Here is a 13,135-nt window from a genome sequence, read left to right on the forward strand (position 1 = left end):
AGACAGTTTTCCTCTCTGTTACTTGACTGTATGTAGCACTTTGGCACTGAGCACTTTGTCAGTCAGGGACTGCCACAGTCAATTTGTACATGGTATGTTTTTATGTCCTGTGTGTTTTGTTCATGTTGTTGCACTCAGTGCATTTTAATTGCCCATCAGGGACAAATAAAGTGTTTTCTAATTTGAATTTGAGCCCAGACGTAGGCTGGTGGGAATTATCTTGAGTTGCCTGCATCTTAGGTTGAGCAGTAGGTGATTCCTGTAGTGTGCAAGTTTTCTCGATGTCCTCTCATACTCCCACACTGGTCGAAGGTTGCTTGTCCTAAAGTGTTAGCTCACCACAAATCAAGACTTACTCACTAGCATAGCCAAGATCTTACAGTGTAACCAATTAAATTCAGCAGGCTTCACAGTTTGAATAAGTATTTCCTTTTATTTGGCAATGCAGTGGTGACAGTTCTCACTAGTGCAAGTTACATAAGTAGACTTATGATTGAAAGACTGTGCTCTCATGGTCAGGTGGCAGTTTCCAGAGTAACATTATAAAGAATATTTGACCTTAGCAATACAATTGAAAACTTGTCTGTTGAAGAATTACTTTTCTAAATAGAATAATTTCTATCATTTCTATTTGTGCTTCACATTTAATATTTTTATCAAAAGAATGTGAAGAACGCTAGGAAGTACATAAACTGAAGACTCACTCAGGTCACAAATAAAATAATACATAAGAAAGGCCTTTGGTTTAAGAATAAATGCTTCAAATGCACATACCTTCATATACAACACATTAATAAGAAGCAGATTAAAAGAGAATTTAAGAAATAGGTCTGATAGAATAGTAATGCTGAAATGTCAACATAATCATTCAAAGATTAAAATTAGTTACTGTACCTGACAGAAATCACAGCTGAAGAGCAAATATGTCCATTCATTATGTCAGGTCAGATGTCACCGACAAAAAATATCGTGCATGGAATGTCTGAATGAATGTTGTATCGCGCTTCATTTGGATTAATTTAGTCGTCTCGTCCTGTGAACATAGTGAGTGGCAGTTTTGAAGGTCTTCACAGCTTGACCTTCCCAGCTAGTTGACTGTTGGGGTACATTGTTGCGAAGCGGCCCAAGGTCCAGACAGGAAAGACATTTCTGTAGGAAGTGTAGCTGACGGCACAGGTCTTGTTGAACACACCTGCAACATTCTCCTGAGAATGGAAAAAAATAATAATATGTAAAAATTCCTGTTATGGTTCCTTAGATTGTGTATGCAAAACTGAGTAATCCAGGTATAATGTGACTATACAATACGTAAATATTAAAAACATGCAGTGCACAGAATTACCTGTGGCCAGTCCCCATTGGGCAGCTGCTTGTTGATGAGTCCCTGTACTCCCTTCTCAATGGCCTGCCTGTCTGGATGCCTGGTTATAAACAGAGTTAATAAAATTAATTTTGTCTGGATTTAGCACAAGTCTTTTATTACAGTCATAGATTCGGAGAATAAACTGTACAGATTCATTATACTCTGTATTCAGACTCAAATGCAAACCTATACATTGAATAAATGAATAAATAATCACAACGCTAAAACCTGAACTTCATTCTAAGAACAAACTATATACAAAGTCACTCACAACATCTTTCCTTGATGCCTTTGAGGAATGTCTATGCTTTACCTGACAGCCATCAGTCCTAACAAAGCCCAGCAGGTGTTGTGGATTTGAGAAGTGCTGCTCTGGATGTAGCGCCGCTGCTCACATGACTCAAAGTCCTCCCCCCACCCTCCATCTGACATCTGCCGGTCCAGCAGGAACTGGCACGCTTTCTGTACCTCTTCACAGGCATCACTGCTCACAATGAACACAATGTTTAAATGCAGTATGTAGTCTTGGAATTCAAAAACTTCACAAGTTGTTCTGCAAGTTCAGGAGTAGAAAATGTACTAGCAATGAAAATGAACTCTATTCAGCGATTGTTAAAATAAATGTCATTGTTTGAAACTTACTTATCCTTGTAGATGTGACCCATACAAGCAAAGGCTTCAAGGCCAAACCACATTCCATATGTGAAGCACACTCCCCAGGACCTGAGCATGAGCAGAAAAAGATTGAGCATGGCCTGTCGATTAGACAGAATATCAGATGATAAAATAAGTAAAGAAGTGTACGCTCACCCTTCCCATGATCCATCAGGCCTCTGCACTCTTCTGCAGAAGTTCAGTCCATCTCTGAGAGTGGACCTGCAGATAAAAACAGTAATCTGTTTTAAAACAGTTGGCAAGAACTAAAAAATCTACTTAGTTAAATGCAGAAATGTGTGCTCTAAATTTGAGATACATGTTGAGAATGCCATTTTAATGTTAAGGGGGCTTTCACACATGTCATTAATTCCTGGAATTTACTCAGACAATCTCTGTCTACGTCAGTCAATAAGTGGAACTGGTATACCGCCAAAGAAATGTATGCATTGTGTGAATACCTTATCTCCTCAGTGCGGTGATTGGGGTAGGCTTTGTGGAAGATACTCAGAGCCTGCATTACTGCCGAGGTACACTCCACGTAGGTATAATCTATCATGATGTCACCTGAGAAGGAGAGCACAATAATACTGCATTCTTGTCTCACAGCAAAATAGGGCATATCGGTTTATTATATCCACCAACATACGTATCTCATAGTTATGTGAATAAAATGTGTATTGAGGATGATGTTGGCAACAGACTTACCAAAAATTTCAGAAGGGTTGAGAAACTCAAGGAATTTCCCTCCTCTCTTAGTTTCATATGAGGAAAATCCACCGTCTGAGTTTTTCATGTTGATCAGCTGCAAAAGGGAAAATAAATCCAGTACTGCAATCAAACCGTTACATCTACAGCTTTAAGATGACAATGAATGTATATTTCAAGACTTACATTAGGCTTAATGAGTGTATAACATTTCAAGAAATGGTAAGTAAATGAGTCTTTCATTGTTTTTCTCTGCAGACTCACCACATTGACAGCATCATATAGACGCTGAGCAGGGACACGCTGGCTAATGAAGGGACAGTGCTCCTCCAGCAGCATCATTGACTTCAGGCCCTCTGCTGTGCAGTCAGACACAATCCAGCCACATTCACGGGTACTGAAGGGGAAACCTCCCTGATAAAGATATACACACATATATGCAATCAAAGACGTTTAAGGTCTTTTCTTTCAGAGGATAATTTGCCTCCAATCTTTATATTATATTTGTTTTGTTTAGTGTAATTAATTGCATTTTAATATTCAATAATGTTATTATTCTTGTAAATATTCCATGTATAGATTTTTCTATTGTTGTAGTTTATGTATGATATGCTGAGGTATCTATCTCATAATAAGTGTTAAAAAGCATCTCTTGTGTGACATTAGCTGTACCTTGTTCAACTGTCTGTAGTACTTCTGGTATTCAGGATAATTATCAGGCATCTGTAAGAATAGCAAAGCTGGTTCGGCTTCAGAAATGACTAGTATGAAAGTACTGTAGTCATACAACAAATTTTTATTTTTTGGCATTGATAGTGTCATAAACAGAATGTTAAAATGTTAGCTTTAATCCTGCAAGATGATGAAAGCAAGTATGTCACCATAGTTATAGAAGTTAGTATTGTTTCCATTAGAGTATTGTTTCCACTAGTGGGTGAAATGCATGTTTGCTGTACCTGTGTGACAGTGAAAAAGTGATGGGCATCATCAAGACACTTGGCCAATTTGGGGTCATCCTGAGCTCCTGCCTGAGAGACCATACACACAACTTTAGAATATTCAGCTGCATAATACATCTGTGGATTTCATGTCAAACACTGTACTGAAACAACTCTTCTCAAAACCATCTATGGTATATGAATAAAGAGTGAACATGTTCAGTTTTTTTTTTTTTGTTTGTTTTGATAATTAGACATTAGAGTGCGTTGTGTTATATTATACAAAATCATACATCTTGGAAAGCTGGCCTCATACACGAAGTCCCTCAGGGATCAATACTGGGTCCATTTCTGTTCAGGCAATGCCTTGGCCACATCAATTCTGTTCAGCTTAACTTAATAATACTTACACAGATGACACACAGTTTTAACTAAAGCCTTCATTACATTACAAACACACACAACTGGATGTATGACAACTCCTTGCAGCTAAATGGAAACAAAACAAGATTTCTTGTCATTGGGACTTAAACTCTCTCTGTTTTCCTGTTTCTCTGTCCCTGCAGGACCCACACACATCAGATATCTGGGTGTTCTCCATGCGTTTGACATTTATTCCTGGAGTCACTGTCACTTATTCATGCACATTGACGCCTGTCCACTGAACTACAACTGCAATTCTTCCCAAACTGGTTCTGCCTAAAAAGACTGTGGGTCAACTACCATAAGTGCTGATAAGCAATATTAGCTTGTTTGCTTGCATCTTAAACAGTGGAGGCATGTGTGGCCCTTTCTTTGTTACCTCAAGAAAAGCCTGTACAGCGAAGGCGGTATCCCAAACCTGTGCGCCATTTATCCCCTGTGTGGAACAAGAAGGACAGTAGGTCAAACACATACATCTGCGCCTAATGAGTGCACTACAACTTGTATTACAAGATTTATTTAAAGTATGAAACCAGGATATGGCTGGATGATGAACAGTTACTTCAGTGGTTAGTTTGTTTTTTGTACACCTCTCTATTTTCTGCTATTTATCTGCACATTAACCAACTTCTTTCATTACAAATAAAACTGTGTTTTGTGTCTGAACTCCTCAACTGAAAAGAAATGCTCACCTGCAATTTCATCCCATCCACACCCAACCTGGAACAAAGAAAACGTACTCTTAGTATATCAGTTATACACATAATCCTGATCAGAGGCGGATCAGAACTTTGTTTTGTTTAGTTAGGAAGTCGTCGAAGAGTGGCTGACTGACCAGAAGAAGTCTACAATCCTGTTCACGTGCTCCTGAAAGGCTGGAGAGGAGGGACCGTCCACATGCCAGCGAACCAGCATGTTAAGGGTCTTCGAGAGCTGCAGAGAATGACCAGTACCTAATATTCAAACCCTCTGTTTCTTTTACTGTCCATTCAAATAACATGATTTGAAAACTGAAGAAAATCATTCTAGCTGTATATTACCGGTCCAACGCTAAGATAATTAGCGAAGCGGTCATCAGCCACAACATGATCATACATCTCTTCGAGAGCCCACTTCCTCACTGTGGTGCTGTGGTGGGCTTCATAGGTATTAAACACCACTGCAGAGAAACAGTAACAGAATCACAGGGTTAGAGGGGTGGCTTACAGTAAATTAAGATGAAAAAAGTTCTTCTCATCATTGTATATCATTGTAAAAATACATCTTCTAGCCCAAGATATCCCTAATGTTTTTTTTTTTTATTTGATTTAATAAGTCTTGCTTGACCCCCTGAAGAACTGCCACCTCAACACACTGGACGGGTTAAGTGATCCTTGGAGCTATATGTTTTCCAAGGCAAAAGCCCCGGGTAGGGTCTCCCACGGCCAGTTGGTCTCAAGACGGACAAAGGACACTCCATGGGCTTCGATGGAATGACCTAAAAAGAGATACCTTGCCCAGAGTGGGGACCAGAGTACTAGAACACCTTAAGGCAGGGTTTCCAGAGGGAGCTAGGAATACCAGTTGAGGTTTTTTGGGTATCTTGTGAGGATGCTTTGTGAGTGCATCCATTTGGAGGTTTACTGGGCATGGACAACTGAGATGAGACCCGAGGTCATAACCATAATACGTTAGAGGGATTGTATATTTCATCTGACCTGGGAACACCTAGGAATCCTCCAGGAGGAATATGTTGCTAGCTAGAGGGACATTTGGAATTCCCTGCTTAACCCATTGCCACCACAACTCAACCTCAGATAAGCAGATGAAGATGGACGGATGCATGGATGGAGGGTTGTCTTGCTTGAGCACTCAAGGCTGCGAGAATGTCTGTTCCGTAATGTGTAAAACAATTGAGCGTCTTGTACCAAATTTGAATCACAAAACTAAAAATGTAAATCCATGACACATTACTTGTTGTGGTCATGTTTTCTGTTGCATAGTGTTGTTTATTTGTCGGTGATGATGTGAAGATGATGAAGGAAAAGATCTCCGCTGACACCGTCTTCATTGTATATAAAAAGGTTTATTACAAAGAAGTTCAGCATCTAAGTACAAGCATCCAGGATTGCTTGGAGAGCCCTTCTGCCAAATTGAGACTCTCCCGATCTCTGTCCTAAACCCAATTTATATAGGGAGGGTTGTTATTGTCCACAACTTAATGTATACCAGCTGGAACAGTGTCCACTTTTCACACATAATGTGCACCATACCTACTTCTCCTACATAGCGTGTAACCTTTAACCTTTAGGCCCCTCAATCTTTTACTCCAGACTTCAAGCCTGCTGAATCCTGACACTAACATAAACACTTGGCCCTCTGGCTAACCATTTGACTCCACATGAATGTTTTCTTTTAAAATATACCTCAATAGCTACTGTATATGCGATTGTAAGCAGTGGTTTATTATCACAGAGTACAGTGTGCTCTGCATACTTACTGTTGGCAACAATGAGCAGTGTGCTGGGAGGTGTGTACAAGTCACATGGTGCCACATTGTACTTCTGAGCAGGCCAGTCAATGGTGGCATAGTCCTGGACATACAGCTCCTATAGAACAAAGAGCAACAATTACTGTAAGTTAAGTTAGTAAAATAATAGTGTTTTTAGAGGAAAACTGGTATTTATACTTGGTCATGTCTTTGTGTATCAGTATTCACCATCTGTATCATACACCCTTCTTAATGCAGTTTAAAACTGTGTTGCTGAACAACATGTGAACTGATACCAGTTCTGTTCATTATTGACTCCGGTTTGCACTGCACTAAATATAGACAGCAAGTTTTCCCTTAGAAGCAAACATCCGTTGTTTACTGTTAGAGGAGTACAAGGCTTGAAATTAACCTCACAGAATCCTGGGATCCTTTTGTCCCAGGTGCTGCTCCCACCCTAGCAACAGGGAAGACATGGAAGCCAGACACAGCAGTTGCAGAGGCAAAGGCCAACCTGAGACACCGGGATATAGTGGGGCAAGTCCAACAAGGCAGAGGAGGGCTTGGTTTGGGAGCAACAACACCCACTCGGCAGAAGGCTACTCTATCTGAACGCCTAGGCATCGTCATCAGGGCTACATCTCTGGTATGGGGAGGAACTTTATATAACTAGAACTTTAAAATTCAAAATTCCAGACTCAGATTCTGTAAAAACTGAATTGCCAAAAGTAAAACTCCTATTTTAAAATGTCAAAGCCAAAACATCCTAAATGTAAAATCAAAATAAAGAAAGAAATAATTCACAGATTAATCAAAAATGAACGCAAGCATTTGCAGCCCTATGCGTAAATAGTCACTACATGATAATGTCATGATGCAGGTGAACAGACTTAGCCATGGGAGAAGTATACTGTCAGTTTAGTGATGGCTCCTGGCTGTAATATAATGGGCATGGCGCCCTCCCGTGGGATAAGATGGCTTCAGCACCTGTCTGAGGCTGAGGATAAGAGAGTCTTCCTCTGCAGACAGTCTGACACCGTAACAGTAGCTCATCGGGAGGTAGACATGGCGACAGTGACACCACAGTGTAGAGGGGTGGCCTGGCACCCATGTTGGGAGCAGCCTGGAACAGACAATAATCTGACATCACTGAATGTTTACAGAAGGAACAAATGCATTGTTTCATTTGGTAAACACAGCTTCTCATGAAAACCTGTTATTTAGCTTTTTGACTCCAGTTGACAGTTATGCACTTTGTTAAAGTGGTTTTAATAGATGAGGTGCAGTCCTTGTGCTCAAGGTAGTGATACCACCTACTGTAAATTGCAATTTTGCAATTAGGTTTTCATTGCTGACTATGACAACAGTACTGTTACTTACCATGTCTCTGGTAGAAGTGTGTTCATTCCATCCCAACTGTACACATTTAAAACAGCCAGCCAGAATTTACCCCAGGAGGGATTCCTAACAGCACCACCTATACCAAGGAATAAATTCAATTCAATTCAATTTTATTTATATAGCGTCAATAACAATACAAATCGTCTCAAGACGCTTTACGAAAACCCTGCCTGAAACCCCCAGAGCAAGCCTGAAGGCAACGGTGGCAAGGCAGAGAGCTTAGTAATACTGACAGTAATAAGAAATAGACATGGTTAAAAGCACGGACAATAGCTCACAATAAATTTGATAACTAATAACTGCTAACTGAGTAAAAAAAAATAACAGATGTTGCCTTTTAGACATAATCTTTCCAACCTTTGCTGTGCAGGTTGTTCCTTGCCCGAACCATATCTGGGTCATCTGGACCCACTCCCAGGATCCTTAGTGAGACGTAGTTCAGCGCTGTCCCAAACACTGTGGACTTATCTTCAATATGGCTGCAGCAGAATGAAACACAACGCTGCCATAATCAATATTTCAGACATGGTAGGCTTTTTAGACACATGCTCCTATAATTATTTTGCAGTAGGATTACATACACACACACCAGTTAAACTTTCTGTGGCAGTTCAACAGTAGGTAATTTTTGAATGAAAAAGTTTACTGTAAATGATTTGGAAGTATAGATTTTTTTTTTTTACATTTGACCTTTTGCAGTATATCTATGATTTTTCAATGTTTTAGGGACATACAGAGCTTCTAGAAGCGTGGATGATCTTACAACTAGAATCTCATTAGAAGCACAGGAGTGAATATTAAAAGACAACAAAAAGTGTTGTGTTGACTTACAGACCCCAGCCTCCGTCTGGCAGCTGAACCGAGCGCAAGTGTCTTATCAGCTCCTTCTTAAAGGGCTCAGCCAGAGGGATCTTAGCCGCATGGCATGTGATGAGCAGACCTGGGAAGCACAAACAACAAACATGCAAGCATAGTCTGAAAAAACATGAAATATGTTCACATCATGTTCTCTTTTCACCATCAATGTAAGTAATGGAAATAACAACGCCATTGGAAGTGCCACCTGATGATAAAAAAATCTTTCATGCTTCTATATGGAAATGGTCTGATGAACTGTCTGCCATATTGTCTTTCAAAAGGTCACCAATCTGAATTCACTCAAACTCAACATGTAGTAGCATTCCTTACAATGTCAAGTGTGAAACAGAAGGACATGGATGATAATGACTAACCTGGGAGGAGGAGGAGAATACCGCCATAGTCTGTAGCCCAGTGACCGTCTTCCGCCTGGAGTTTACTGTAGAAGTTCACACCTTTCACAACAGCCTCCAAAGCAGTCTGGGCTGCTGGGGAGTCAGGTACAAACTTGCTCTGTTGAGACAATTAGTGAAAAAAAGTCAGAATTTGAAGATCAGATTTTCTATTCTATTCCATTTTGCATAAGTAAAGGCTAATTTAGTAGTCTGTCAGCTCCTTACTAAGTGTTTAGTGCATCTCTTTACTAGTGCTCTTTTAACTTTTAATTCTTTTAAATCCCAGCGTCAACTCTGATTAATTTTGAGTGCAGTATAACTGTAGACAATCAAGAGTTTTCTTTTATATGGATGAGAGGAGAGAATAATTTCACTGATACGTAAACAGAAAGTGATCAAAAGCCCACCGTGTCCAAGCCCACTGAGTGGGCTTCTAGCATGGTCTGTTCCCTCTCCGGTGTGTCCTGATCGTCCACATAGCGCCAGGTCTGCCTGCCCTCAACATTAGTCAGCCTCCAGCGGCTCAGGTCTGTGGCTGGCTCTGTCTTGAATGGGCCCCCTCTCCTCCGAAGTTGCCTGGAGGAGACAGAAAGTATAAATATATACCGTATATATACTGTATATGAGAATAACACAGTATGTGTGCGTGTGTGTGTATTCCATACATATGCGTAAATTGTCTCTGAAAACCAGTATTTATTAGCAGTAAAAACAAAAAAGGCCACCTGTGAGTGCCGTGACCAAGTACGAAAAAGTGATAAAACATGAAAATTAAATCAATTTAACACACCTTACTCACAAGCTAAAATGTGATTTGATAGTTCCTGCCCAACTACATGTTGAGCTCATTTGAGTAGAAATGTGAATATCTACCACACATAATAAAGATTTGGTTTGCTTTCTTTAACCTGTAATTCCAGTATCAGTTGCTGGAGGCAAACTTGCACTTAGCCTTATAATTGAGCTCTAATAATTTAAAAGAACAAATACAACATAAAATAAAAAGCCATTATGTTCATGCCAGATAAAGCACACGTTAAAAGCAGGTGATAGGATTTGATTGGATAATGGACATTTGACAAAATTAGGGGAATTAATAAATAATGAAAATAATGTTTGACTGTCAACATCCACAAGGCTTCATTGTGCCTTCATTGTGCCTTTTAAATCATACAAATCAGTTGAGATGTATAGCCTACCTCATGCAGAGAATGACATCGATGCTAATGGCAACAGAATGATTCATCGTAAACATGTAGTGGATGTTGCCATTAATGTAGTAAAGGCACTGGCAGTACTCACACTATGGTAGTCCACATTACTTAGTGATATGCTAACTAACTTTTACAGAAATATAAATATCAGCTGTGTTATTGGATGCCAGAAAGACTACCCGACTGCAGACGTCACCATTAAGGTTGAAGGGAAAGCCTTTATACTTTGTAATAAATCAACTTGCTTACAGTATGCTCCTTAGGGAAGACTTGCCCATGTTTGCACATAGTTGGAGACATTTGTCTCAGTGAGGAACAGGAGGACTGCTCTCCATCATGGACAATCCATCACATCCACTATACCAGACTATAGACTGATTCAGCTCCACTCCCACAGTAAACACTACAGGACTTCTTTCATACCATTCTCAGTCCAGCTGTACATCAACTCACCTTTCTGGAACAGATAACTCCATGTTATTTATGTTAATGCACATTATTGCACATTATTAATCCTTCCTATGCATATAATATATATTTACTTCTGTCTCTAGTTCTTGTACATTTGTTCTTATGCTAATTTTGTACATTTTTGCTTATCCTATTTTATTTAATTTTACTAGATTTTTATTTTTTTTTTATTCTTAATTTTTTTCTTTCTTTTTACTTGTGGTTCTCAATTGTGTCTTTCATGTGCAACTAAGCTACTGTGACCAAGCAATTTCCCTTGTGGATGATTAAAGTCTGTCTATTAAACCGCCTGTCCTGTAATTACTCAGATTACTGATTAAAACCCCACTGCCATTTGTACATGAGTTTGTATGAAGGCAGAAATAAAGAAAACACCTAGCATTGTCAGTGGGGAATCCCCCCCAGAATGTATGATAAAATTAAACTTCTGAAACTGCCTTTTCTGCAACCTCGCTCCTAGAACAACACTGCCAGATCTCATGCAATTCCAGAAAAATACTAGGAGGATACAAAAAAATCAAGTGATCTGGATGAAGACCAGGAAACAGGCACAGTGGGGATGAGAAGCATGATTGGGAATACCCTTGTAATTAAATATAACCTTCTCTATTTGTCCAACATTGAGAATCCAAGTCTAGTTGTTCTGAAAGAGTATCAACAGGTAATCCTTCATCTGGACCACAGTGTACACTACCATGGGAAGGACATCTGGGACAAGTTAAACTCTATAGTCACTTAGCACTTCTATATTAGCCACGATTATATAATGATGTGCTGGAATACTGTAAAATTTGACACAATTTCAAGGTGGTTGATGCCACTAATTATAATCATTACCTATCATGCATGTGCCCTATGAGAGAACAGCAATGGATATTATGATTCCCCTGTCGAAAATGAACTATCAACACAATGTTAAACCCTTCAGGTTAAACATACATAGTTATTCTTTAGGGTGGGCATTCCTAAAGAGATCTTAACAAATCAAGGTGCAAGTTTATGACACATTTGATGAAAGCGCTTCATTCCCAACTTGGTGAAAACGATGACTACCTAATAATATCCTGAAACATATGCTGAACGATTTGATGTTACCCTGAAACAGAAATTTGACGATAAGAACGTCAAGGGGGGTATCAACAAATGAGAGACAACTGAAAGCAGATAAAAAGTCAAAGAGCACATGCGGAGGGCTCCAAAAGAACAAAAGGTATGATATGAGAAAAAATGCCCGTGAAAAAGATCTACCAACATGCCAGCAGGTGTTGGTGACGCTACCAACTGAACCAGAAGCACCTACTAATTTAATTGGTCATTAGATAATTTAAGGGTGTTGGGAAAGTGCTCCTTAAGGTTCAAATAATGCACTCCATTTCAGGTTCTAAGAATGGGTTTGTTCCATTAAAAGCCTCAAAAGATTGTCCTTAATCATGTTTGACAATCCCATTTTAAATGACAGAAACACTTTTAATCATACAGTTGAATTAGCAGCTGTCTCATGCATTACTAAACATTTAGTTCCACTACAATGCATTAGTTTTCATTAGTGGTCTGTACGTCTATATATATATATATATATATATATATATATATATAGAGAGAGAGATTTTGATATAAATAAAATGGAACATCCCAGGACAACATTTTGATACAACATCTCCAACAGCTGTCATTAAATAGCAAAGTATTACTGTAGGATATTAAAACAGAAGTACTCACGTTCCCTCAGTCATAGCTGTGTCTGACAGATACTGTCAGTTGAAACTTCTGCTCAACTACATATGTTCATGGACACTTCTTCTCGAAGCTCCTTCATCTATTTACATGGGAACTGAAGTGCCTGGAGGATAGTACACATTTGTTCAACAAAACTAACATCCCCACCGGACCCTGCGGTGCGACCTGATGAGTTCTGTACATAGAGAGACATGAGCAGAGACACGGTTGTCCAACCACAAACCAACCATTGGAGAAATGGGCAGGTCTGTCGAGAAATCCTCCAATTAAAATAGCTCACAGCTTAACTGTGATAACCCAATACCTGAGCATCTGAATAACTGAAGAAAATTGGAGGTTTACTTGAAAAAAAATAGCATTTTTATTTAGTAACTTGGCTGTTGGGAGTTTTCATCATTCAGTCATACAAACACGAACACAAATTAAGCCATTCTGTAGCTTAAATATGTGTTAAAAGCAGAGAAGAAAAAATTCCTAGAGATTTAACAATTTCAGAATCAGTG

The 13,135-nt window shown here is 39.3% G+C and overlaps 1 protein-coding gene across 1 annotated transcript; it reads right to left on the reverse strand.

Moving 5' to 3' along the window:
* Nucleotides 1-926: 926 nt before the first annotated feature.
* On the reverse strand, nt 927-12,628 carry LOC311488362 (lanosterol synthase-like; the record flags this gene model as incomplete). Its single annotated transcript, XM_084545011.1, has 22 exons — nt 927-1,205; nt 1,343-1,421; nt 1,677-1,847; nt 2,006-2,086; nt 2,174-2,239; nt 2,479-2,584; nt 2,726-2,822; nt 2,990-3,139; nt 3,398-3,448; nt 3,682-3,753; nt 4,466-4,522; nt 4,779-4,806; nt 4,922-5,019; nt 5,127-5,245; nt 6,566-6,674; nt 7,544-7,679; nt 7,937-8,033; nt 8,315-8,436; nt 8,789-8,897; nt 9,190-9,328; nt 9,618-9,786; nt 12,615-12,628. 22 exons carry the CDS (start codon nt 12,626-12,628, stop codon nt 1,068-1,070), a joined length of 2,208 nt encoding a protein of 735 aa, XP_084401137.1. The 3' UTR covers nt 927-1,067.
* Between the last annotated feature and the right edge of the window lie 507 nt (nt 12,629-13,135).

This window comes from Chelon labrosus (genome assembly GCF_963514085.1).
Source record: "Chelon labrosus genome assembly, chromosome: 5".
NCBI classification, from domain to species: Eukaryota; Metazoa; Chordata; class Actinopteri; order Mugiliformes; family Mugilidae; genus Chelon; species Chelon labrosus.